The following is a 25,279-nucleotide window of genomic DNA, read 5'->3' as shown; positions in this document are numbered from 1 at the left end:
TATAAAGATTAACTCAACATGGATCATAAACTTATGAACTAAAACTATAAAACTTCTGGAGGAAAACATGGGTGTAAATCTTTGTGATTTTGGATTAGGCAATGATTTTAGACATGAAATCAAATGCACAAGCAACAAAAGAAAAAACAGATATAATGGACTTCAACTTTCACTTTTGTCCATCAAAGGACATTATCAAGAAAGTAAAAATCCACAGGAAGGGAGAAAATATTTGCAAACTGTGTACCTTATAAGGGATTAATATCTTGAACATAAAAAGAACCCTTACAACTTGAGAATAAAAAGACAAATAACTCGGCCGGGCGTGGTGGCTCATGCCTGTAATCCCAGCACTTTGGGAGGCTGAGGCGGGCAGATCACCTGAGGTAGGGAGTTCGAGACCAGTCTGGTCAACATGGTGAAACCCTTTCTCTACTAAAAATACAAAATTAGCCGGGCGTGGTGGTGCATGCCTGTAATCCCAGCAACTTGGGAGGTTGAGGGAGGAGAATTGCTTGAACCTGGGAGGCAGAGGTTGCAGTGAGCCAAGATCATGCCATTGCACTCCAACCTGGGCAACAAGAGCGAAATTCTGTTTCAAAAAAAAAAAAAAAAAAGACAAATAACTCACTTAAAAATGCACAAAGGATCTAAAGAGACTTTTCTTTGAAGATATACAAATGGCCAACTACCATTAGAAAAGATGCTCAAGCTCATTAGTCATCAGGGAAATGCAAATCAAAAGCACAAAGAGATCCCAGCACTAGGATGGCTATTAATAAAACAGATGGACAATAAGAGTTGGTAAGGATATGGAGTAACTGGAAACTTCATACACTGCTGGTAAAAATGTAAGATGGTTGCAGACTCTTTGGAAACAATTTAGCAATTCTTCAAAAAGTTAAACTTAGAGTTGGCATATGGCCCAGACATTCCACTTCTAGGTAAATACCCAAGAGAATTGAAAACACAGGTCCCAGCAAAAACTTGCCCATGAACACTCATAGCAGCATTATTCATAACAACTCCAAAGTGAAAACAACCCAAATGTCATCAAACTGATGAATGGATAAACAAAATGTGATATCTTACACTGGAATATTATTCAGCCATAAAAAAGAATACAATGAACAACATGGATGAACCTTGAAAACATGTTAAGTGAAAGAATCTACACATGAAAGGCCACAAAGGTATGATTCTGTTTACATGAAATATCTTAAGTAAGCTTTCAAAAACTACTTGCATAAAAATTTAACTGACATGGGCAACTACTTTCAGACTATCTGTGATGAGCGGCTGGAGTTGGGAAAGGCAGAAACAGAGAATATTGAAACCACAGATGTGGCTGGACATGGTGGCTCATGCCTGTAATCCCAGCATTTTGGGAGGCCAAGGCGGGAGGGGTGCTTAAGCCCAGGAGTTTGAGACCAGCCTAGGCAACAAAGGGAGATCTCTCTCTACAAAATCAAAAATCAAAATCAAAAACAAAACCAAAAAAACCACTAGGTGGGCATGGTGGCATGTGTCTTGTGGTCCTAGCTACTCGGGAGGCTGAGGCAGGAGGATCGCTTGGGCCCATGGGCTTGAGGTGGCAGTAAGCCATGACTGTGCCACTGCGCTCCAACCTGGGTGACAAAGCTGCAAAAAACCAAACAAAAATGAAATAAAAAATAAGAAATCACAGATGTTCTGAGACCCTAGTTGTTGACTAGAACAGTATTTCACTCTTGGGATGAAAATGTGGGTAGAAGGTTTCATGACACGGTTCTGCCACAGATACAACTCTCACATTATATGAGGGCTTTAACTTTGGTCACAGAAATGGACAGTGAATAAGGAGTCAGGAAAGCTCAACCTTTTCACTAACCAGCTGTGTAACTTTGGGTAAGTCACTTAAATTGCTATGATCTCTAAACTAAATTTCTAAAGAATTGTGGGTCTCTGTACCCAGCACGAGGTTTGGAATTAACAGAGTAAATACCACGTTAACCTAGCAATCTAATAACACACCCTATATTATTCTGACTTCTGAAAGACAGTTAGGAATCATCTGCTTATTTTAGAAGCTCACTGTTCCCTGGGAAAGATAATTTTGGCATAAGCAGCAGGTCAGATGACAGTTGCAGTGTTTTGGAGAAAACCAACTAATTTATTGACAACAAAGCCTTTTTTTTCTCCTTAAAATTTCATAGCTATAAGCCCAGAAATACAAAGTCCCCAGAAGACTCTCAAAATATGTTCTCAATTCCTTTTTATTTCCCACCCAGAGCTGAGAGAATAGCACCAACTATGTCATATTAAACACATCTGCATCCAACAATGATAAAGTGCATGACCGAGGAACAGATAAGAATTGTTTTCAATTTGTTCAAATGGAAATAGTTAAATGTAACCTAATTAGACCAAATAATCAAAGGAGGTGTTTTAAGATGCCAGTTTGTTTTCATTCTCTGTAATTGTTCAGCTATATTTCCCAGGAACTTAGGTAAAGGAAATTAATATGTCATAAAAATCACTGACCTATTTATTCATGTCACACATGTATTATTCATGTTTTCGGCAGTATAAATACAGGGCATTGCTGAACATTTCTCACAGATTTTACCATTTAAGCATCATCAACATGTAAGCTGGCCTGCAGGGGGGCTTACGTTACCTAACTTCCATTATAGAAACACAAGCAGTAATAAATGAGAGCCTGTGTTCTAATCGTACACTGATCTACAGAGCACACTGACTTGGCATTTAGACTATTTAGGGTTTCTGACTCCACTTGCACAAGTTGGTCACTTTTAAGACATTTAAAAGAGAAATAATAACAATAAAAGTTATATTCCAGTTAAAACAAAAGTTTATTGCACTTCGCAGAGTGATGAGATCTGAGCTATAAATTCCAACTAACAAACCACAAAATGTAGTCACCAGCAGCCTGGTATTAGGAAGTGTTTTGTGCAGTGGCCATAGGTCCACTTTCCAAGGGAAAAAGGGCAGGTGGCTGCCCGGGAGCAGTCAAGCGTGCTCTTTCTAATACCACGCTGCAGTCCTGGGTGGGCTCTCGTATCATTCCACACACCCTCAGGATGGGAAACAGAAACACAAGCAAGAAAGGCCCCATAAAAGCCTGTGATGTGGAAGCTCCTGAAAAGGGGATCCCTCTCTGAGGCCTCAGGGTTCTGCAGCAGGGACAGAAGGCTGGGAAGTTGAGTCCACAAAGAGGGTTCTCAGACTCCCTTCCCTAAGTGAGTGACTGGTGTTTCCTGACTGTGGCCCTGGTTGTGCTGTGGGGCCACAGTGCGGGCAGCTGGAGAACTCAGGATCCGCCACCTTAGCACACATGGAACACTGGGCACGTCTTGCTATGCCTCAGTTTCTGTGTGTCTATGATGAACATTGGTACTTTCTTCATTAATGCACACAAAATGCTTGGCAGTGCTTGGCATAGAGACAGATGCTCAATAAATGTTGGCCATTATTATTATAACCCCATACAAGGAGGATGAGATTAAAAACAATGTTTCCTAAAAATGAGAGTATAATGGGCATTCTATCCACATTTCAGGGGTAGGAAAACTACCTTCTGAGGTCACTTACATGAAGGGTATGGATGGACAAATCCTTATCAACCTAAAACATTTCTATCTATGATTGCTAATGTCATTTCTTTAGGATTAATTAATCCTCAAGAGTCATATTTCAATATATTATACATACACGTAATTATAAAAGAACCAAGTTGCATAAAATTTATAAAATGGAGACTAGGAAAGGAAACACCCACTCATAAACCCACCAAAAGAGATTAAAATGAAAGTCTGAAAGTGCAGGTAGGTATTTATTTAAATACTTGGTAAAAGAAAATGTTCAATTCAATAGTTGTGACAGACACAATTTCAAGGGGTGTGGGCATAAGAGAAACAGAAAGTCCATCTCAGCGTAAAAGGGGTAAATATTTAGTCAAGTCTTAGATGGTATTTCTGTAAACAGAAATTTCAATGGAAAATTTCCAACCTGAGAGCAAATAATTTAAGATGGGTTTAAAATAAGAATTAAAGTTCTTGTCTCCATGTCGTTGCCCAGCCTGAAACCGAGCCCTCTGAGTCCTTGTGGCAGTTCGGCTTTTTCTTCCTTGTTCCCTCAACTACAACTGGACACTATAATTTTCTTTCCATTCCAGCAGGAAACTGATATATACTAATGATGACAGCTGGATTCAGAAGAGGAAAAAGAATACAGGGGACAGAGAGTCCTTGTGGGTTTAAAACTCAAAACAAAACCCCCAGATTTGAAAATTTTAAAACCTAGTTAATGGCTGAGGAAACCTCAAATGATTGGGAAGCACTAAGATTAAAGTTTGAATTACACAAAACACATCATTATCTTAAGCTTTTCTAATCATCTTCTCTGCCTTTCTGCTTCACTGTTTTTCTCCTTGTTTATGCCCCTAGCCCTTCAATGTGGTTCTTAGACACGTTAGAGGTAGGAAAAGCCTTCCAAGGTCATTTACAGAATAAGATTGGAGAAGGGATGAGCAGATGCTCCTCCATCCAAAAAAGTTTCCCTGAAATTGTTATTACTACATTTCCTTTGGAATAATCAATCCCTTTCAAGATTCATATTTAAATACATTTAATTTAAACATATGTATATACATATATATGAATGAAACAGAATTAAATGTTTCATAAAATTAGTAAAATAGAAAATAAGAGAAGGAATCTCCCCTGTAATCCCACCATTCTAAAATAATTACTTTTACCATAGCACTGCCTTTAATTCTAGTCTGGTCCTGGTCCTCCATTCCCCACTCTCTACCTCGCAAACCTCTAACATTGATTATCAAAATGGCTGGGCAAAGGCAAAGTGAATGAATTTCCAGTTACATTCTTTTTTTTTTTAGAGACAGGATCTTGCTTTGTCACCCAGGTTGGAGAGCAACGGTGTGATCACAGCTCAAGGCAGCCTTGAACTCCTGGGTTGAAGGGATCCTCCTACCTCAGCATCCTGAGTAGCTGGGATTCTACAGGCACATAATACCATGTCCAGCTAATTAAAAAAAAATTCTGTAGAGATGGAGTCTTGCTATGTTGCCCAGGCTTATCTTGAACTCCTGGCTCAAGCAATCCTCCTGCTTTGGCCTCCCAAAGTGCTGGGATTACAGGCGTGAGACATTGCATCCAGCCAGTTACATTATTTTGGAGTGACACTAGGAACTTGGTTCCATGAGGGTCCTAAAAATCTGGTAAGGATGAGGGCAGAGAAAGAAATGTCACATTGTCTTAAAAACCACACAGTCCTACTCTCTGTCTTATATTGTCCAATGAACTCCTTCGTCTGCAGAGTCAAATTCAGGCTCCTTGGACTTTGGCCTATGAATGAGGCCTTCCATGACTGAGTTTCTGCCTCCCCCGCCTCATCAGTCACACGTGCCTGGCCTTGAACCCAACCCTCCAGTCGCCATGTCCCTAGTGCTTTGAAGGCTGTGCTGATTTGTACCCTTACAGCTTTGGCCATGCTCCTACCTCTGTCTGTAATACCCACCTCCACCTTGCCCATCCTGGTGAATCTCTACCCACTGTCAAAAACTCTGTTCAACCATCTCCTCTTCAAGGAAGTCTTTCCTGTCCTCTCAAGTAGAAATGATCTAACTTTCTTTAGTGCCTCAAATGTGTCCCATACATACTTCCTTTAATATAGCATCTGAAAAATCCTTCATTGTACCTACTTATAAGCCCAAGGCATATTCATCTCTATCTCCAGATATAAGTGTGCAATGTATCCCTGAGGCTAGCAGGTCTGATGAATGAAAAAATAAATAAAAAAGAAAAAAAAAATGATCTTTTTCTGGATCAGAGGGACAGGGGCAACCCTAATTGAGTGGACTCCTGACATTCTAAGCCAGGTATTTCCCAGTGCTTTCCTAGGAATGCAGGTATTTCTTCTTTCCTGAAGATGTTTAAAAATACGAGAACAGTGAAGGTGAGGAGGTGAACACAATGCTGCCTGGCTACAGGAGACTGGATTAGATGCATAGCTTCCAGCGAATAATAATGACAATAGGCCAGGTGCGGTGGCTCACACCTGTAATCCCAGCACTTTGGGAGGCCGAGGTGGGTAGACACCTGAGGTTGGGAGTTCGAGGCCAGCCTGACCAACAAGGAGAAACCCCATCTCCACTAAAAATACAAAATTAGCTGGGCGTGGTGGTGCATGCCTGTAATCCCAGCTACTTGGGAGGCTGAAGCAAGAGAATTGCTTGAACCTGGGAGGCGGAGGTTGTGGTGGGCCGAGACTGTGCCGTTGCACTCCAGCCTCGGCAACAGGAGTAAAACTCCATCTCAAAAAAAAAAAAAAAAAGACATATTAATAAGTTAATATTTATTGAGCATTTATTCTGTTCCATGCAAAGCACATTCTTCACATAGAGCTTTACATGTATAAGCTGATAACCACTCTAAGATATAGATGTTACTGTTCCCTTTTACAATGGAAACAACGTGTCTCAAAACAGCTAAATAACTTGTCTAAGGTCACAAACTTAGTAAATGGAAGATCTAGGATTCAAACCCAGAGGTTTGGCTTCAGTCTATGTGGTATACTTCCTACTCTGGGCTTTGTGAGCTAATAAGGGAGGCAGATATATATTTACATACACACATAAACATCGTGCTTGAATTCAGAAAATGAATTCACATCTATTTGATACACGAGTTTAAATAAAATCTGTATTTTCATAACACCTGTTACTATTTTAAAAACTGAGAAAACTGAATTTCAATCAAACAGTTAATAAATTCATTTAATGAGGGCCTACTATGTGCTTAGACGACAAATAATCTAAGACATGGTCCATTCTTTCAAGGAGCTTATATGCTAAAACTATAATATCATCACATTATTTTGAAAGCATATTGAAATCTACACATCCAAATTAAGTGATCGACTTATTTGGTGATATATTTATCTATTGCTCAACCTGTTTTGGGGAACAATTTATAAAACACACAATAATACATTTCACTACATTAAACACAGTTTATTTTTATCCCAAATGGTGCTTTCCATCTCAATTGCCATTTTATTTGGTATTTGGTTATTTCCAAAAATCTATTCCATCCTCAAAGAAAGAAAATACGCTCCCACTGTTTGTGTGGATGTATTATATGAACATGCATATTCATACATATACATAAATACACACATATACAGTGATTTTATGAGGGTAATTCCCTGAGGACTGAATATACTTTGTGCTGTCTGATAAAAATGAGTCATATATACATAATTTAAAATGTAAATGGCCACATTTTCCATCATTAATAATGTTACTTAATGTACCTTTTGAATTCTTATGATGTCATTTACAATTCTTCCTATCTCTCCATTTGACAAAGTTAAATACATACATTTCAATGACAGTTTTATTTTTTCTTTGTTATTTTTCCCATTCTAGTTGCCACATTTTATTTTTCCTTCTTCTTTTTTTTTTTTTTTTTGTTGAGACAGGGTATCGCTCTGTCGCCTAGGCTGGAATGCAATGGCATGATCATAGTTCACTGCAGCCTTGAACCCCTGGGTTGAAGTGATCCTCCAGCCTCAACCTCCCAAGTACCTAGGCCTACAGATGAATGCTACCACATGTGGCTAATTAAAGCTAATTAAAATTTTTTTTTTTAGAGATGAGGCCTCACTACGCTGCCAGGCTAGTCTCAAACTTCTGGCCTCAAGCAATCCTCCCGCCTCAACCTCCCAAAGTGCTGGAATTATAGGCTTGAGCACCACATCTGACCTTAGTTGCCACATTTTAAAAAGTAAAAGAAACAGGTAAAATTAATTTTGATAATACATTTTAAATTTAATCCAATATGTCAAAAACATTATTCCAACACATACATAATAAATACAAAATTATTGAGAAATTTTATTTTTAACTCACACTAAGTCTTTGAAATCTAGTATGTATTTTACACTAACACAACATCTCCTTTTGGACCAACCATATCTTCAGTGCTCAAGATCCACATGTGACTAGTGGCTGTAGTACCGGATAGTGCAGGACAAAATATTTAGAGCTATGGTTGTCATACTAGAATAAAAACATCCTGTCCTCACATCTTACTCTGCAGAGTAACATCTTTAAGAGTAATATATAGATGCAAGTGAAATACTGTTAAGTTATTAAACACAGCTTGTGAAAACAAGCTGTGATCTGTTTAATTAGGGTATAAACTCTAAATAATGTTAACAGCTTGGAGAAATGGATGGTTCAAAAAAGTTAAAGTCATCTTCAAGGAACTCAGCTCATCAGTAAAGGATGGGTAGTTGGGGAAGAAAGAAGGTATTTTACAACATATAAGGGTTAACCATTCTAGACAAAGAATAATGACACTAAATGAGCCAAGAAAAACTCAGTTCAAATAAACTAATGATTACAGTCAACCATAAACTGTCAGAATCCCAGTGAGTAGATTTGTAAGCAATGAATAAATCTGTTATGGCCAAAGCCCTTTAGATACATGGCAGGGAGGTATTATAAAGCTATATGGAATTTGGAACTGAAATACAGAAATGGTGGAAATCGAAAGCAATTTACTTGGTAACACTGAATTCATAGTCTCTTTACAAACTTTGGACTCCAGTTAAATCAAGGGTTAGCTAAAGTAGATGCAACTCTGGGGTCCCTTACAGCCAGGGCGACCAGTAATTTATTATGCAACCCTGATCACTTTCAAGAGTAAAAGGGGGCACTATTAATAATTATGCTGGGATAAGAGGCATAAACTGGGATTCCTTTATAGCCATAAAACCATATGATTTTACACTACAAAGAGGATACAACAGCTACCCCTATCCAGGGATGTGGAGTTGATGAGAGTCTAGCATGTTCTTATTATCTCTGCATGGCCACAGGGGTTTTGTGGGCTAATATACATTGATCCGGATGAGACGGTTTTGCATACTCCCACCTCCCCCACCTCCCTCCTGCAAAGCATTTTAAATTGGTTTGAATTTGGGAACAGGGTTCCATATGAACAGAACTGGACATTGACAGCCTGAATGTATTTACTGAAGACAACAAATCATTGACAGACTAAATGTAACAGAGGAAAGGCCTGGTCTGCTTGCACTCAGAATCTGACTTTGTAATTGTAGCCTCCTTTAGACAGGCCTAATCAATTAGAAGAGGCTGATTTTAACCAGTTGCAGGCTCATTATCCTGCATTCCAGTTTGTGTTGATGAAAATCAGTTTCAGTCCGTGGCCTGGAATTCATGTACAGCACTTCCTGCAGCCTCTTATATAAACACATCAAAAAAAATTTTATTTGGAGTTGCCGTTTTCCCTTAAAAAAGAAAAACCACTTTGCAAATCATGATTAAAATAGAACAACTGTATGTGGATCTGGGGTCCATCCCCAGAAACATACAGGACCAAGAAACTTGTGGAAAGTCAGACCCTGAGGCAGCAACTCATAAGTGCATTGGTGTCGCGGTCGATTTGAGAAGAGAGTCTCAAATACCCAGCATCAAATGAGCCCAGTTCGGTTATCTCCACAGAATGGAACAGAATGAACTCGCAGCTATTCAAAATAATGACATTTCAAAGAAAATACGTAAAATAGAAAAAAGCCAGGGTTGTAGAAGCACAGAGGGTATCTGAGTAGAGTTCACTCTTCCCTGAATGACCAACTAGAAAATAAACGGCAAACTTCCAAATAAACAAGAACAAGTTTTCCCAAGAAACTTCCATGAGGGAACTATATAACACTGTTTAATTTTGATGTGTGGTTAGTCTTACAAAAGTAGAAGGTGGAGCAGTGTGTGGCGGAGCCACTCAAAACTCCATCTACATTTCAAAGATGTGTAACCATTCCAAAATATAGTATAACTATGAATCATACCTGGCTGGTTGTCCTTTGCAGATTTGTTGAGGCAGCAAGTCAACAGGAAGAGAATATCAATATATACAGCTCTGGTCACCAAACATGGATTTTGCCTAGAAAGGTAAAGAACAGAATATAAATTGAGATTTTCTCTCCCTTAGGTCTGGGTGTCAGGAAGGAGAACATGGGTATTTTCTATGGTATAGGATGGGGCTTAAGCAGCTATAGCAAATGGTAAGAAACGATGTACAATCATTGATGGCAAGAAAATAAGCAACTAATGTGAGAAAATGAAATCCTTGACCATATGATGGAGGCCAAGACTATGTGTAGACAAAATAGATAAAAACTCCATGCTCTGGCTTCAAATAAAATAAAATGAAAACAAACACCAAGATCCTATCCTAGTTAGTTGAAAATAAGATGGGACAGAAGGGGTAGGGAGATGGTATTCTATTATTTTACACTCTTAAGTGTAGAAATTTGGGGAAAAAAATCAGTCATGAAAATCAGATTTAGTATTTTGGAGAAGGAAAATTACACTCACATATTAAAAACTGTATCTGTGGACTTGAAATAACCAGCTGAACAATAGACACATGGGCAAGATTAACAAACACTGGAGATGACATTTTCCCCAATAAATGGATTTTTTTCTTCATTCAATATACGGAGCAGCTCTTTGAACCACATAGTAGAAATAGTAAGTGGGCTCAGATTTGGGGATCTATATACAAAAGGAAGAAGAAAGACTTTGTTTTTAAGAACAGCACTGAAGGGCCTTGACTCTTGAGTGTCTTTGTCCATGAAAAGGCCGAAAACATCTTTGGTGTACTAACAATACACTGTGAGTAGTAGAGACAGTAGGGACAGACCTACATTTGAGTCCTGGCTTTCCCACTTAGAATCTCTGTGACCTGAATCAGATTCCTGACCTATAAAATGGGAACTATATTCTCACGTCTGCTATGGTCTGACTGCCCCTGCTAAAATTCACGTTCTAATGTAACGCTATTGCAACACTGTTACAAGGCAGAGCCTTTAAGAGGTGGTTGGGTGATGAGGGTACTGTTCTCATGAATGAATTCATGCTGTTATCTCGGGATTGGGCTAGTCATTTGGAGACTGTGTTTGCTATAAAGACAAGTTTGGCCTGATTTCCTCTCTGTCTTGCGTGCTCTCTTCTGCCTTCATCCTTCAACCATGGGATGACCCTCACCAGATGCCAGAGCCATGCTCTTGGACTTCCCTGGCTCCAGAACCATGACCTGAATAGACTTTAATAAATCATTTAGTCTGTGGTATTGTTATAGCAACAGAAAATGGACTAAGACAGCCTTACTGTGAGTCACTGTGAGTGTTCAATGTGGCACAGTAAACTTAAAATGCCCACCTCACTGCCTGGCCATGGTAGATGTTCCAGAACAGTTCATTCCCTGCCCTTCTCTACTTCCAAAACAGGATTAGGGGATGGCATTCAAATTGGCACAAGTGTTCTGGCTAGTGAGTTTCCATGTGTCTTAATCCTGAAATCCATCTTTCTCATTTCCTATAAATTAACAGTTTAAAAATTTCCCTAAAGTTTATTCACACTTCTATCCTGAATGTCTATATCTGGAGCTGGTGTATGTCTAACATGAAAAATAGGTATCATATACTTTTTTTTTTTTGAGATAGAGTCTCACTCTGTCACCTAGGCTGGAGTGCAGTGGTGTGATCTTGGCTTACTGCAACCTCCGCCTCCTGGGTTCAAGTGATTATCCTGCCTCAACCTCCCAAGTAGCTGGGATTATAAGGGGTAAGACTGAAAAACAGAGGCTGGTTAAGAGTATGCTGGTGGTCCAGGCACGGTGGCTCACGCTTGTAATCCCAGTACTTTGGCAGGCCAAGGCAGGTGCATCACCTGAGATCAGGAGTTTGAGATCAGCCTAGCCAACATGGTGAAACCCGTCTCTACTAAAAATACAAAAATTAGCTGGGCATGGTGGCGGGCACCTGTAGTCCCAGCTACTTGGGAAGCTGAGGCAGGAGAATCACTTGAACCTGTGAGGCAGAGGTTGCAGTGAGCTGAGATCGTGCCACCATGCTCCAGCCTGGGCAACAGAGCAAGACTCTGTCTCAAAAATAAATAAATAAATAGGTTATTTATGCAAAAATAATTGAAAAAGTACAAAAGGACATGCAATGAAAATGAAGCCCCTTTTCCACAACCCTACCCCCTGCCCATATACTGTTCCCCTGAGGCTACTTTCTAGCATATCCTTCCAAGCACATTCTATTCTAAGCATCTATCTGCTACCCACCTTAACGGTGGCTTACTATATACTAGGTTCTGATCATCACTCCTTTTCACTAATATATTTCAGGATACCATTCTATTAAGAACATAGAGATTTGCTTAATTTTCTTTTCTTTCTTTTCTTTTTTGTTTTGTTTTGTTTTGTTTTGAGATAGGGTCTTGCTCTGTTGCCCAGGCTGAAGTACAGTGGCATGATCATGGCTCACTGCAGCCTGAACCTCCTGGGCTCAAGTAATCCTCCCACCTCAGCCTCCCAAATACTTGGTACTACAGGTGCATGCCACCATATCCAGCTAATTTTTAAAATTATTTTTGTAGAGATGGAGTCTTGCTATATTGTCCAGCCTGGGGTTCTTTTTAACCCTGCCCCTATCTTTTGTCTCTAGTTTACCCTGGGACTCTCAATCTTAACTTCTTGCTGTTACTCTTCCATCCACTATGGAAAGCCCACAGTCTATGAAAACTTCAGTGATATCATTCCCAATGGTAAGATTTCTACTGTTTAACAGTGGGCACTGCCCCCTGCTAAAGCAAGAGCCACTCAGGGAGGAAAGTCAGTGGCTGAGAAAGCAGACAGGATGTCTCCTGTGCATCCAGCCTTGAGCTAGGTGCAGGGAAGACACGCACAGGAGATGGCTTCTGACCTGAGAATTTTGTCTAATTTTGGAGACAAAAACAAAGACAAACTTTAGAACAGGATGTAAGGAGTTAAGCCAACAAACAAACAAACAAACCCACCAGGGTGGACTGGGGAAATGAAGTTATACTTCCAACTGGGCCATGTAAGATGGCAAGAATTTAGAGAGAAAGTTGATAAAGAAGGGCATTTGGAAAGAGGGTAAGAGATGTGACAGGGAATTCATTTGGCTTCTCCAGTCCCGAGGAGAGGCAGCTTGCGAAGATTAGAGAATGCGTTGAGAAGGTGGAAACAAGAGGAAGGCAGGTCAGGCTTTTAATTGATGGGATACTTCATGCTAACTGGGTGTTCCTTAGTGTAATAATTGACTGCCTGCTCCCATGTGGCCTCACAGAGTCATAGCTTTTTGCCCCAAATGTTTTTCTGGTTTTCTGTGGAGCCATACAGAGCCATAAAGAGAAGTTGTTGAGAAACCGGTTTGACTTTCAAGTCTGATGAAGAGCCTGGTTTCCATGAAATTTTCAGTTAAGTTAGCATATTTTTAAAAATTTCTAAATGAACAGAAGAAAGGCTGACGATCTTTAGAGCCTTCTGCCAGGTTGAAGTGTTCTGCATCTTCCCTAGACCTGGTACAGGCTGGTGACCTTACTGGCCTCCTGGGACACTTCAGGAATCACTCACTGCTCCCACAACTGTGAGGCTTGGGGCCAAATGTGATGTAGTCAACGAGATCATGGGAGGCTCCCTCAAATGCTGCTGCTTTGGATTCCAGGAAACAGAAGATTTGGGGCCACAAAGGAGTCCATCCATGGCTTCTCCTTTGAGATGACTGAGAGAAATTCCGGCCTGGAGCCCACTATTCATGACTCCACCCTTGAGGACAGCCAAGGCCTCATAACATCCCTGTCTGGAGTCACAGAGTTGGGCTTCACTCTGAACTGGCTTCTAAGTCAGGAAAATAATTTTTTTCATTCTTTTTCTCTTGCTATTACTTGGTGTTTGTTCTGACTTGGAAATGGTGCACTGTAAGTTTAGGGTGAGCCAGAGGTTTGTTCTCAGTCTGTCAAACCACTTTGATGATGGGAACAAAATCCCGAAGAGCAGCACGCCAGCTGGACAGGAAACTAAGCCACAGGGTTTTGGTGGGCTTGGGGATTTTTTCTACCCCCAAATGGAAAAATCCTGGCATGGAGCACAGCATAATGAAGATTTATAGTGCTTGAAAAAAATCAGAAGTGATCAGCGTCTAGCAGATGCACTGAAAAGCAGCATTAATAGTGGCTTTCGAAGGAGGAGAAGCACTATGCGGACGAAGTTGACATACAGTAGACGAAATGAAGGCCCTGTTAAGAATCTTGTTTTCTTCCACTCTTTTTTACATTTGTCCTTTATGAATATCCACTTTAGAACCTGATTAATATGTTTTTGCCTTAGGAAATCTCCGAACTTCTTTAAATCTCCTGCCTCTCTCCTGGAAGTTGGGAGAAGCCGAAGGCAGGCAGAGATTCGGGCTTCCCAGACACGTCCACAAAGGCCCCAGTGTCTAGAGGACAGCAGGAATCTTGGGAACTCTGTGATAAATTATTCACTTTTCCTGTCCCTTCCAGAATCCCAGTGGCTGTAGTTTTTTTTTTTTTTTTTTTTTTAAATCGAGGTCTATTCATTCAGAAAACATTTGTTAAGAGGCTACTGAGAGCCAGGAATAGTGGTGGGTTTGGAAATAAGAAGATGAGTGATTCAGTGACACAGTCACTGCCCTCAAGGAACTTAGAGTCCTGAATAGTGTTTTCCAAAATGCAGGTTATGATTCATTTAGTTGGTTATAAAGTCAACTAGTGGGTGGTGACCAGCAATAAAGGAAGGAAAGAAAGAAGGAAGGAAGGGAAGGAGGGAGGAAGGGAAGAGGAGAGAGATGGGGGCAGAGGAGGAAGGGAGAGAAGGAGCTAGGAGGAAGACAGAGGGAGAAAGCAAGAAAATATAATCAGAGTGTATCAAAGTAGTATAGTAAGGAGAGAAGGCAGGAGATTTAAAGTTCAGAGATTTCCTAACGCATTGTTTCATTAAGGTTTTTGTTATATATCAGCTTTCCATTAAGTCCTTGCTAAGAATGATTTTCAAAATAAGTTATCTTTAAGATGTAAATGACCATTAAAATGCAACAAGTTTAAGTAAAATAATTGATTGGCCTAGCTTTTTTCTTTTTCTTTTCCAGGTAATAAGCTCCCCTACATTATACTGAATGGCATCAATAGGGTTATGCTTTGTATCCAAAATGACACTGGATATGTTGAAAGCAAACATTCCTGAAATTAAATATGCTCTGTCTTGAGCATATTCCCTCTCTGTTCCATTTTTGGCAGACAATTTATATCTTACAGTTATTAAAATTTCAGACTGTGCATGATTTAATGTGTGTTCGCACAGTATATACACACAAAGATACGCATTAGGTCATATGTAAAAGTTATTTCTTGTTGTCAATGTCAAAAAAAAAACAAACAAAAACAAAACACTTGAAAACCACTAGTGTAGTTGGGAAAACACACAACCAGTCATACTAGAGTATGATGGGTGCCCCAAAAAGAGAGATTAACAGAGTAACTGTTTGTCTGGGTGAGTCAGGAAGGGCCTTGGCAGAGAGCTGGAGAATGGGGAGGAGGTAGACCATGGGCAAAGTGATCCCAACAGAGGAAGTAGCATGTCCAAAGACTTGGGGACATGATATGTTTAGAGAATAACAAGTGCTAAAGGGACAATGGTATGGGGGGTGGGAATCGGAATGGCAGAGGTGGGTTCTTTTTATTTAATTTATACTGCCACATTTACATGGCTTAATGTGGCCTCCATCAAAGAAGTACCTCCTAACTCCTATCCACAGGATATAACCAAATATAAGGAGAGGCAGTGTCTGGTCCATGGACAGCTGTTACAATGATGTGAACTGCTAAGACTACAAAGATGGCCAGTGGGATTAGCAGGAAATGATATGGGATGAGTCAACAGGGGCCCGAAACAGAAGTGGTCTTTCAGAGCTCTAAAAGTTCCAAAGAGTGAAGACCGCAGTGGGACCCCATCAGCTCAAGTCACAATGGACAGCTGGGGTCCCCACTTAATATTGTGAAGCCTTGGTGGGCTCCCTGGAAGAGAGAGGGAATTCACTTTGGACTTACCAAGCTCTACCAGAATTCACTGCCATCTTCAGAGGGCTGGAAACTGCTGTTCTGGCTTTAGGTTGCTAGTGTCTGTTGAGGTCTCTAAGACACATGGCTTAACTTTATTAATACAGAAACATTTACTGAGCAGTATGGGGGATATCCCACATGGGATGGGAAGGGGAGGGAAAGGAAAAGGTTTTGGCTTTGCAGAGCTTATGATCTTGTTGGGGGAGGGGTATATGTGGAGAAAAAAATACACATAAAAACAATCAGAGGATTGATTTGATTGTCATGATAGTCATGGAGGAAGGCTCTAGAGGCACTGGAGGGGTTTGAGCTGGCGAAAGAGAAGGAATTCCAGAAAATCAAACAGGTGCAGCTGGCAAGCTCATCCCAGCCCATCTGGGGTAGTTCTCTTATCTTAGCTCCTATATAAGCAGCTCAGATCACTTCTGTTCTCAACCACAATAAACGAGAAGTACTAGAAGGTTCTTGCTATGGAGCCAGCACTGGAGTTAATGAAGCAATATCCTAGGGACCACCAGCAGGCCCATAACTGGCTGGAAAGAAGGAAACCAGGTTGAGAGGAAAAGCAGGTAAAGGGCAAAGGGAGAGAAGGCAGGTGAGAAGGGGAGTAGGGGGAGAAGGAAAGAGGGAGGGAGGTTAGAAGAATGGGAGGGGGAAAATGGTAGAAGAGGGAAAGGGGAAATTAGTTTACAACATGTTTCCACATCCCGTTATGATCCCTCCACTTGACACATGTCCACCCACCTCATGCCCTTTATTTAAAATTCACTTCAAGCTGGGTACAGGTGGCACAGGTGCCTATAATCCCAGCTGCTCTGGTGGCTGACATGGAAGGATTGCTTGAGATCAGGAGTTCAAGACCAGCCTGAGCAACATAGTAAGATCCTATCTCAAACAGCAATAACAACAACAAACCCCCTAAAACCCAACTCACTTCAAAGTCCCTCCTCTTTCTAGAGGATTACCTTTCTAATTACCCAGAAAACTACCTCTAAGGATATGCTGAATGACTGTCTCGACTCAGGATATTCATTGAGCTTCCCCTTCTCCCAGAGATCCCACTGGTCATCTCTGTAGTCTTGAGCACTTTACATCATTGTAACAGTTGTCCATGGACCAGACACTGCCTCTTCTTATATTTGGTTATATCCTGTGGATAGGAGTTAGGAGGTACTTCTTTGATGGAGGCCACATTAAACCATGTAAATGTGGAAGTATAAATTAAATAAAAAGAACCCATCTCTGCCATTCTGATTTCCATTTTTTACCATGGCCCCCAGTCAAGTAACCATCATATAGCACTCTTAGAGAAACAATAGGGGATTTGTTTAAACCAAAATGCAAAATGGTGATGAACTACAGAATATATATATTTAAACAAGTTATTTCCCCTACTGTAACATGGAGAGTTTAGCTGTGCATGCAGGGCCAGCTGGCAGCAGCTTGCAGGGCCTGGCTGGCTACCAGGACTGCTCGTTTACCTTGCCCTCCCTTGGGGAGGTGTGACGGCAGAGCTACATTTTTATGGTATGCCCCAACATCCATCCTGCCTTTCTTGGTCTAGAGCTTTGCGAGTGTTTATACTCACAGCCATATGTAGACGCTGCCCCACAGCCCTCCTACTTGGATTTTCCTTTTAAAGTGAAGTCATCCTCCATGCCCTGCTCTGGTGGTGGACCAACTTTTAGGGAATTCTTACTGAGCTACCATGCACAAAGTGAGAGACCGTGAGCTGTGAGTCTGTCCAGAAAGTGACTGAAGGTTTAGCTATGCATTGCGAGCATAGTGCGCGTTCTCTGGAAGAGCAGGTTTTGATCCTGGGGAATGTAATCTGTGAAAGCAGAGGGGCTTACCCACTCCACCAGGGTTCTGGGTAGGCATTCAGCAAGTCTCCAGCAGTCTGCAGAAGGTACTGGGGTCCCCTTTTTAGGTTAGGGCCAAAGCCACAGCCTCCTCTGTTTCCCTTAGGAGTGCTGCTGCTCGAGGAAGTCCACAGCTTCAATGCCATGGCTTTGCATTTCCCTCCTAATATTAATCACCTGCCTTTTCAGAGAGGCCCCAGGGAGCCTCCAGAATCCTCATATTTTTCCATCTTTCTATTAGGCATCTTGTTCTCATTACTGTACTAACGCTCAAGCTATGTGCAGAGAATGATGAAAAAGAGACCTTGGTGTGGGGCTTGGGATTTGTTCAAAGCCTGGGGAAACTGTTTTAGAGGGTGTGTGTTTTTTATTCCTTTTATGAGAGACGCGTGTTTCCCTCCCTCTGTGACTTGTTTAAAAGTAAAGTTTAATATGCTGCCAGAGTAATTGCTGGTTAATAACTTAATAAGCTATGTGCTAGGAATTATGGGAGAAAAGTAGTATCCAAGAAAACTTTTATTGTACAGTTTGGGGCTTGGAAGATATATAGCTTCAATTCTTATATAGAATGTTAATGGAAGTTCCCTTTCTTTTCAAACCTTACTTTCTCCCTAAAGGCATAAAAAAGAATAAATCGGTGAGGTGGATGAAATCTTCTGGATGCTGCCTGAGCTATGTAAATCACAAGGTGAGAATTTCTAACAGCACTGTCAACAAGACTGTGGTCATGTGAATTTGGCAAGGCACACACTTGGAAACTAGCCCTGGCAAAAATAGCAGTAATGAAAATAACAATATCAATATCTTATTACATTAAAAGTTTTCTCTTTAAAAAATATTCTTATTTTATCTTTATAAAATTCTTAAGGAAGAAAAATAGAAATTATTATTCCCATTTTTACAAATCAACAAAGTAGCGCAAGTGACCTAGCCAAGATAAGGGCAGAAACCAAGAATAGAATTCAAGGTTTTCTAGACAACAAATTGTATCTATGTGTCCCAAACACACCATCAGGTGAAAAGTGAGACACTGGGCCAAGCAATGAGAAACCAGTAGACTGGTGTTACATCCTGGTAGCCAGTCTGGTGAAAAGCAAGGCTCCAAGTGCAGCTATTTCTGTGAGGACCAGTATAAAGGCACATTTTCAACGTGGCAACTATGTTGATAGAGACTTCCTTACTTGACAATAGATAGTTCCGGTATCTTCTTAGCACTTTTATGTTTACACTTCCATTACTCACTATGCCCTCCCCTGCTCTCTTCTATTTCACATCTTCATTTTAGAGCTTCCCACTTCACAGATGAAAACTCAGGCCTAAGGAAATTACAGGCCACACCTTGTTAGCCAGTAGTCCAGCAGGGGCCAGACCCTTGACCTGCTAACCTTGAGTATTCTCTGCCTCTCCTCAACAGCAGCGCACTGTGTTTTCTGGCTGGAGGCTTTCCATTCACCAAGTGCCTCTAGACGTGACTCTCCTTATGGCTACCCAGGAACGCAGAGCCTGTGGACTGGGAGGGCCTCTCTGACTTAGGGAATTCTACAGGGAGCCCCTGAACTTGCATGGGAAGGTGTTATTCTCAGAGGCCCCGGGGCCAGTCTAATTGCTGAGGAAGCCTGGTCATCACTGGCAGCTGAGGGGAAGCAAAGGATAGCGAGACTTTGGAGGGCCTCTCTCCAAGATGCTCCCTTGGCCCATTCATGTAAGACCAGCTCATGCTGCCCACAGCCCTCCTGGAGGTGGCCGAAAGCCTGGCCACACGGGACAAACATATCAGGGCTGAGCAGCTTAATATGAGGGCAGACGTGCTCCCACCAGGCCAAAGCACTGCCATCAAGCCTGCGCCAGTTACTGACTTCAGTTAGAGGTGCTGTCTCTACCAGGTCACTACTAGAAAACAGCTGTGTGACCCAGGAGAACAAACTTATTTACGTATTAAAAGTTAGGGACAGCCAGCCAGCTGAGAGTGGATTTCTGAGGAAAAGGGATATAGAATAGTTAAGTTTTGATGGCAAGAAGGTCTGGAGCATGAAGCCCTATCCATGGAAGGCAGCTCCTAAGAGAGGGCCCTGGCAGCCCAAGGACATGGAGTTGCAGAATTTTCCACAAGGATGATCAGGCCCCAGGAGAGGAAGAAAGCAGGTCAAGAGGCAAAAAACAAACTTGCTATTTACATCCCTAACTTGAGCCATCTTGAGACAGCCACATCTTTCAAGTAAGAAGAAGTCGCCTGCCCCTGTGTCTATTACCTCTTCTATAAATATTGGCTTAGATTAGATCACTGTTTTGAAATAGAGAGTCAGGGTGCTTCTCTTAGTCCCTTCTGGGGCTACCAACAGGAGGGAAGCCATGCAGGTGGGTCTCCGGGCCCCCACCCCAGTTTAGACCATATTGAAACCATCTCTACTATCTTCAATATCTTGAATTTCCACATAAGCTTGTTTGAAGAAAGAATTCCATTGGATTAGACAATCTCTAAATTCCCTTCACTGTTATAAATTCTGTGGTTCAATGGTAGTCTTAACAATGTTGGAAAGACAAAAGCCATGTGGCCTCAAGTGCATACAAATACCTCTATTCCCATTACTAGCTGCCCAGGCAGGCAACAGAGGCTTCCAGGTGACAAAGACTGCTACTAGAGAGATTTCTGTTAATCCTTAAGAGAGACTAGAAACTCTGATGACCACTGAGAGAGGCTGGAAAGATGTAAAGCATGTAGTGTATTTCATGTGCATATAGATAGCAGCCTACTTACCAGTGTCAGCCAGAGCTCACTAACTTCCTCTTAACTCCTGGATCAGTCCATATTCCTCTGGCTGACTGAGGGCTTCCACAACTGGTCTCTTATCAAATCTTGCACTGCTCTCTAAAGCACAGCACTTCTCCTTCAGCCCCATCTCCTCACTGGCCCATGCTATATCACATGCACTCCTTCCAGTATCCCACTGCACATTTTGTCCACCATCTTGACACGCTCTTTTCCTATCACTTTTTGGTGTTTCCAAATCACACCCTGCTCTACCACCTATCTCAAATATCTAAGTCCTCTGAGAAGGCCCTCCTTGACTATCTCAGTCCACATTCTTTTCTGAACTCTTGTACTTACTGTATGTACTTCTATGTGCTTCGCTGTCTAAATTTTCATTTAGATTCAAACATAACTAAACTCTGACAACAGTGACTCCATTATATATATCTAATACACACACACACACACACACACACACACACACACACACACACACACAAGGTTCCCACAATGCTGGGTGCTATACTAAGATTCCTTTTGTGTACTTGGGCTATGAGACCATCACAATTTACTTGGCAACAAAGGTACTACACAAGTACAACTTTACTGTCTCCAATCTGAGACAATTAATCTTATCTTTTTTTTTTTTTTTTGAGACAGAATCTTGCTTTGTCACCCAGTTCAAACAATTCTTGTGCCTCAGCCTCCCAAGAAGCTGGTATTACAGGACCATGCCACTACGCTAAAAAATAAACCTTATCTAATAATTAAACTCACCTATCCTTTAAAGACTTCTCCCTCCTCCTGAAGACTTCCTTGACACCCCTACCCTGACAAGCTGGCATTTATTTCTCCCTTCTCTGCTTCTGCAACACATTTTGACTCATTCTAGCATTGACACAATCTTGTTTATAGTTATTTAAATCCATACTTGTCTTACTTGTGGGGTTTCTGAAACAGAGACAATTATCATTCATTCATTCATGTATTTCCCACTGTGCCTACTACCATTGTCTTGTAATATTTGTGACTCCGAATGGGCTTTAATTCACTGGGAATGGCTCAAATGAAGGTAACAAAGGTGTTAATTTATCCAAAAGACAGAAGATGTTACATGGTCAAGGAAAAAAAAATAACCCACTACATTAGGGCTTTACATAATATTATGAGAATGTGCTGAAGACACTGAACGCCTGCACTCCCTTGCAAGCTGAGCAATGACAACATTGCCCAAATCTTCCAACAGCAACACCCCAATATGCCAATAGCTACAAGTGGAACAAGACAGAGATTTCTGAGCCCTCTATTGAACTAACTGCCATCTCCACGTTAGGTTTGCAGATTTCTATATTTAAAAAGTAGAAAGCATCAGCAGTTGGGGGTTGAATTCTTGGTGTGTGTGCAGTTGCGTAAAAGGACTATTTTTATTTCTCGCTGCAGTATGAAAAAGCTTTGATCTTGGGCGACTTGCTCAAAGGCCCAGTGTAATATATTGATCACTTCTGACTGCTTTTACCCAGACGAGTTTCCATAAGCTCAGTCTGTCAACAAGAACTACTTCATATATTTTCAAACTTCACTTTTCCTCAAACAGCTTATTCCTTTAAAACTTGAGGCTGTATTTGCAAAAGGGATATTTAATGAAGAAAATGTTTTGCACCTTGTCCCATTGGCTTGGGTTGAAATGTGATAATGTTTCCTTTTGTATTTAAAAAACACAAACAGGATCTCATCCAAGAGATATCATGACCTTAGACATTCCTGAGACATCTGAAAGGGAGGCGAACATATGTCAGCATGCTTGGGTTTAAAATACACCAGCTTCATTTCTCTCGTCATTCAAATCTGCATGAGGCTCAGGTGACTTCGCACAGGCTGTGCTGGAGGATTAAAGAGGGGTCCTAATAAGAAGCTGTCTCTTCCAATAAAATCTAGGAATTGAAAAGCAGTTACTACCTTTTCCATTTTTTCCCTTAAAAAAAGACTTTTTCTAAAATTAAAAAAAGGAGGATACTTTTTTTGTGAAGGAAAAAAAGGAAACAAAGAAAGAAGAAAAAATGAGAGAAAGAAACAAACCAAAAGGCAAAATATAACCCCTAGCAATGCCTGGAAACTTGCTGTGTGGCTAGCGATCCCTGTTAAGACTTGCTTCCCTTAAAGTTTTGGCATGGACCACAAATGATAGCCTTAAAATGCCACATGATCATCTGAATATTTTAACAATCATCCTGGACTGGATTCATTTCAACAACATGGAAGTGAAATAGCAACTTGCAGCTGTGGCAAAGGGCTGTGGCCTCTTTTTATTTCAAGTCATTGTGAAAGCAGGATCTCTTTCTTCGGGAGAGGACCAACCCATGAGGGATTTGGGAAGGAGCTAAAGGACAGTGGGAAAATGGAAGCAGACCTAAAACCCAGTATTTCTGCCTGGGAAGTATAGTCTCTTGTGTGAATAAATTTGGTGGTTAGAAAATAAATGCTGTTTTCAGCTGTTGTAAAGCAAAACAGAATCCTAAACCAGAACTTCTGCAGCTGGCCACAGACCCCCTAGGGAAGAACTGGGATTGCCACACAAAAGCCTCAGCTTTGTCTCTATAAGCATATTTTCCTTACACATTTAAATCCACAGGCCCTCCAGGAGCACATCACTCAGCTCAGTGGGGTCCAGTAAGTAAGACAGAAAAAGGAAAATAGATGGGAGTATGGATAGGGGGTGACAGGGAAGGAGACAGGAAAGTGACTGGAGTATGGATGAGGGGGATGGAGAAGCAGACGAGGCGCACATGAAAGGGCACATGGAGGACTGCATGGGTGTGTGAGGGGCACTTACAGGGAAGCTGGACAGGGAAGTGGATGGATTACTAGAATTAACGTGGGGTAGCAAGTCATTAGGTCTGGTACACCGAGAAGGCTTTCAACAAACAGTAGCTCCCTCTACCATCTCTTCCCCTCATCAGCATTGTTTTATGCAAAAAATTTATTCCCAAGGTTGCTTTCCTTGTAACCTTGGAACCTGGTCTTATATTTCTGAGAGCCTGTTTTTCTCACCAGAATATCAGACTGTTATTTTTCAAAATGATAAACACACTGCATGCCAACAAAGCACTGGTCCCACACAGGGCACTGAGGCCACTGGGATGGCTGCCCAGACAATGGAGTATGGACTTCCCATAGAGAGCCCTGGGGCCATAAAACCCCTCAGCACAGGTCATCCCAACTGGGTACGGAGAGAATCTTGGGCTGATCCCTTCAGTAGCCTCAGCCCTCTCCTGTAGCTCCAAGCTCAGTCATAAGCCCTTGAGAAAGGGAATGGGGATGGGAGTATTTCTTTTTTTTTTTTTGAGATGGAGTCTTGCTCTGTCACCCAGGCTGGAGTGCAGTGGTGCGATCTCAGCTCACTGTAAGCTCCGCCTCCTGGGTTCACGCCATTCTCCTGCCTCAGCCTCCCATAGCTGGGACTACAGGCGCCTGCCACCATGCCTGGCTAATGTTTTGTATTTTTAGTAAGACAGGGTTTCACCGCGTTGGCCAGGATGGTCTCGATCTCCTGACGTCGTGCTCTGCCCACCTCGGCCTCCCAAAGTGCTGCGATTACAGGAGTGAGCCACTGCGCCTGGCTGGGGATGGGAGTATTTCGAACGGGGGACTTGGATGATCACAGAGCCTGGCACTCTGACCCTGGCTCTTCAAAGTATGTACTCTGTGCCCTGGGAGCTGGTCAAAATGGAGGATCTCAGGCTCCACCCAGACCTAGTGAATAAGAGTCTTCATTTTAATAAGATTCCCAGGTGATTCACGTGCACATTTTCTTTCTGAGAATCACTGTTCTAGAGAAGGCTTAAATTAATGCCATTCAAAACCCTCACATAAAAACACTGTCTGGACAGATGGAGGCAGTGTGGTCAAGTACAAAGAGTCCAATAAGGTGCCGGGAGCTAAGCCCTCAACAAATGTTAGTAGTTGTCAGGTAGGATGTTAATTCTGGTGAACTGTGAGAAAACGGATAAATCCTCCAACCTCCTACAATCCTCTGTGGGCTGTAGTACTCCACGTGCACAGGGGTGAGAGTAGACTCTTAATACAATAAACTTCATGATGCCTTCCAGTTCTAAAATTCTAGGTCAATGATTCTATTTGATAAGACTCTGTTCTGTTGCTCTCTTTACACTGAAGCAGTGGTTTTAACATACAGTTGTAGTATTTGATATGGCCTGGCATACAGCAGGGCTCAATAGGTATTTGGTGAATGAAGTAATACAGGGATAGTTATTCTATTTAAGCTTCAACTTAATAAAACTGGGCTGAGTGTGGTGGCTCATGTCTGTAATGCCAGCACTTTGGGAGGCCAAGGCAGGAGGATCACTCAAGGCCAGGAGTTCTAAACCAGCCTGGACAACAAAGCAAGCCCCGTCTCTACTTTTTTTTAAAAAAGAGCCAGGTGCGGTGGCTCACACCTGTCATCCCAGCACTTTGGGAGGCCGAGGCGGGCGGATCACGAGGTCAGATCGAGACCATCCTGGCTAACGCAGTGAAACCCCGTCTTACTAAAAATACAAAACATTAGCTGGGCATGGTGGCGGGCACCTGTAGTCTCCGCTACTTGGGAAGCTGAGGCAGGAGAATGGCAAGAACACGGGAGGCGGAGCTTGCAGTGAGCAGAGATCGCAT

At 41.7% G+C, this 25,279-nt stretch overlaps 1 protein-coding gene across 7 annotated transcripts in view; it reads right to left on the bottom strand.

Annotated features, from left to right (window-relative positions):
- THADA (THADA armadillo repeat containing) overlaps positions 1-25,279 on the bottom strand; it is a 349,614-nt gene that overhangs the window by 72,506 nt on the left and 251,829 nt on the right. For all 7 annotated transcript variants that reach the window (XM_030921220.1, XM_030921218.1, XM_030921223.1 and 4 more), the window contains one exon: positions 9,901-9,995. In XM_030921220.1, coding sequence (XP_030777080.1) covers positions 9,901-9,995 — 95 coding nt within the window. The remainder of the gene's footprint in view (positions 1-9,900; positions 9,996-25,279) is intronic.

Source organism: Rhinopithecus roxellana, chromosome 17, assembly GCF_007565055.1.
Source record: "Rhinopithecus roxellana isolate Shanxi Qingling chromosome 17, ASM756505v1, whole genome shotgun sequence".
Lineage (NCBI taxonomy): Eukaryota > Metazoa > Chordata > Mammalia > Primates > Cercopithecidae > Rhinopithecus > Rhinopithecus roxellana.
This window is presented reverse-complemented; position numbering and strand designations above follow the sequence as displayed.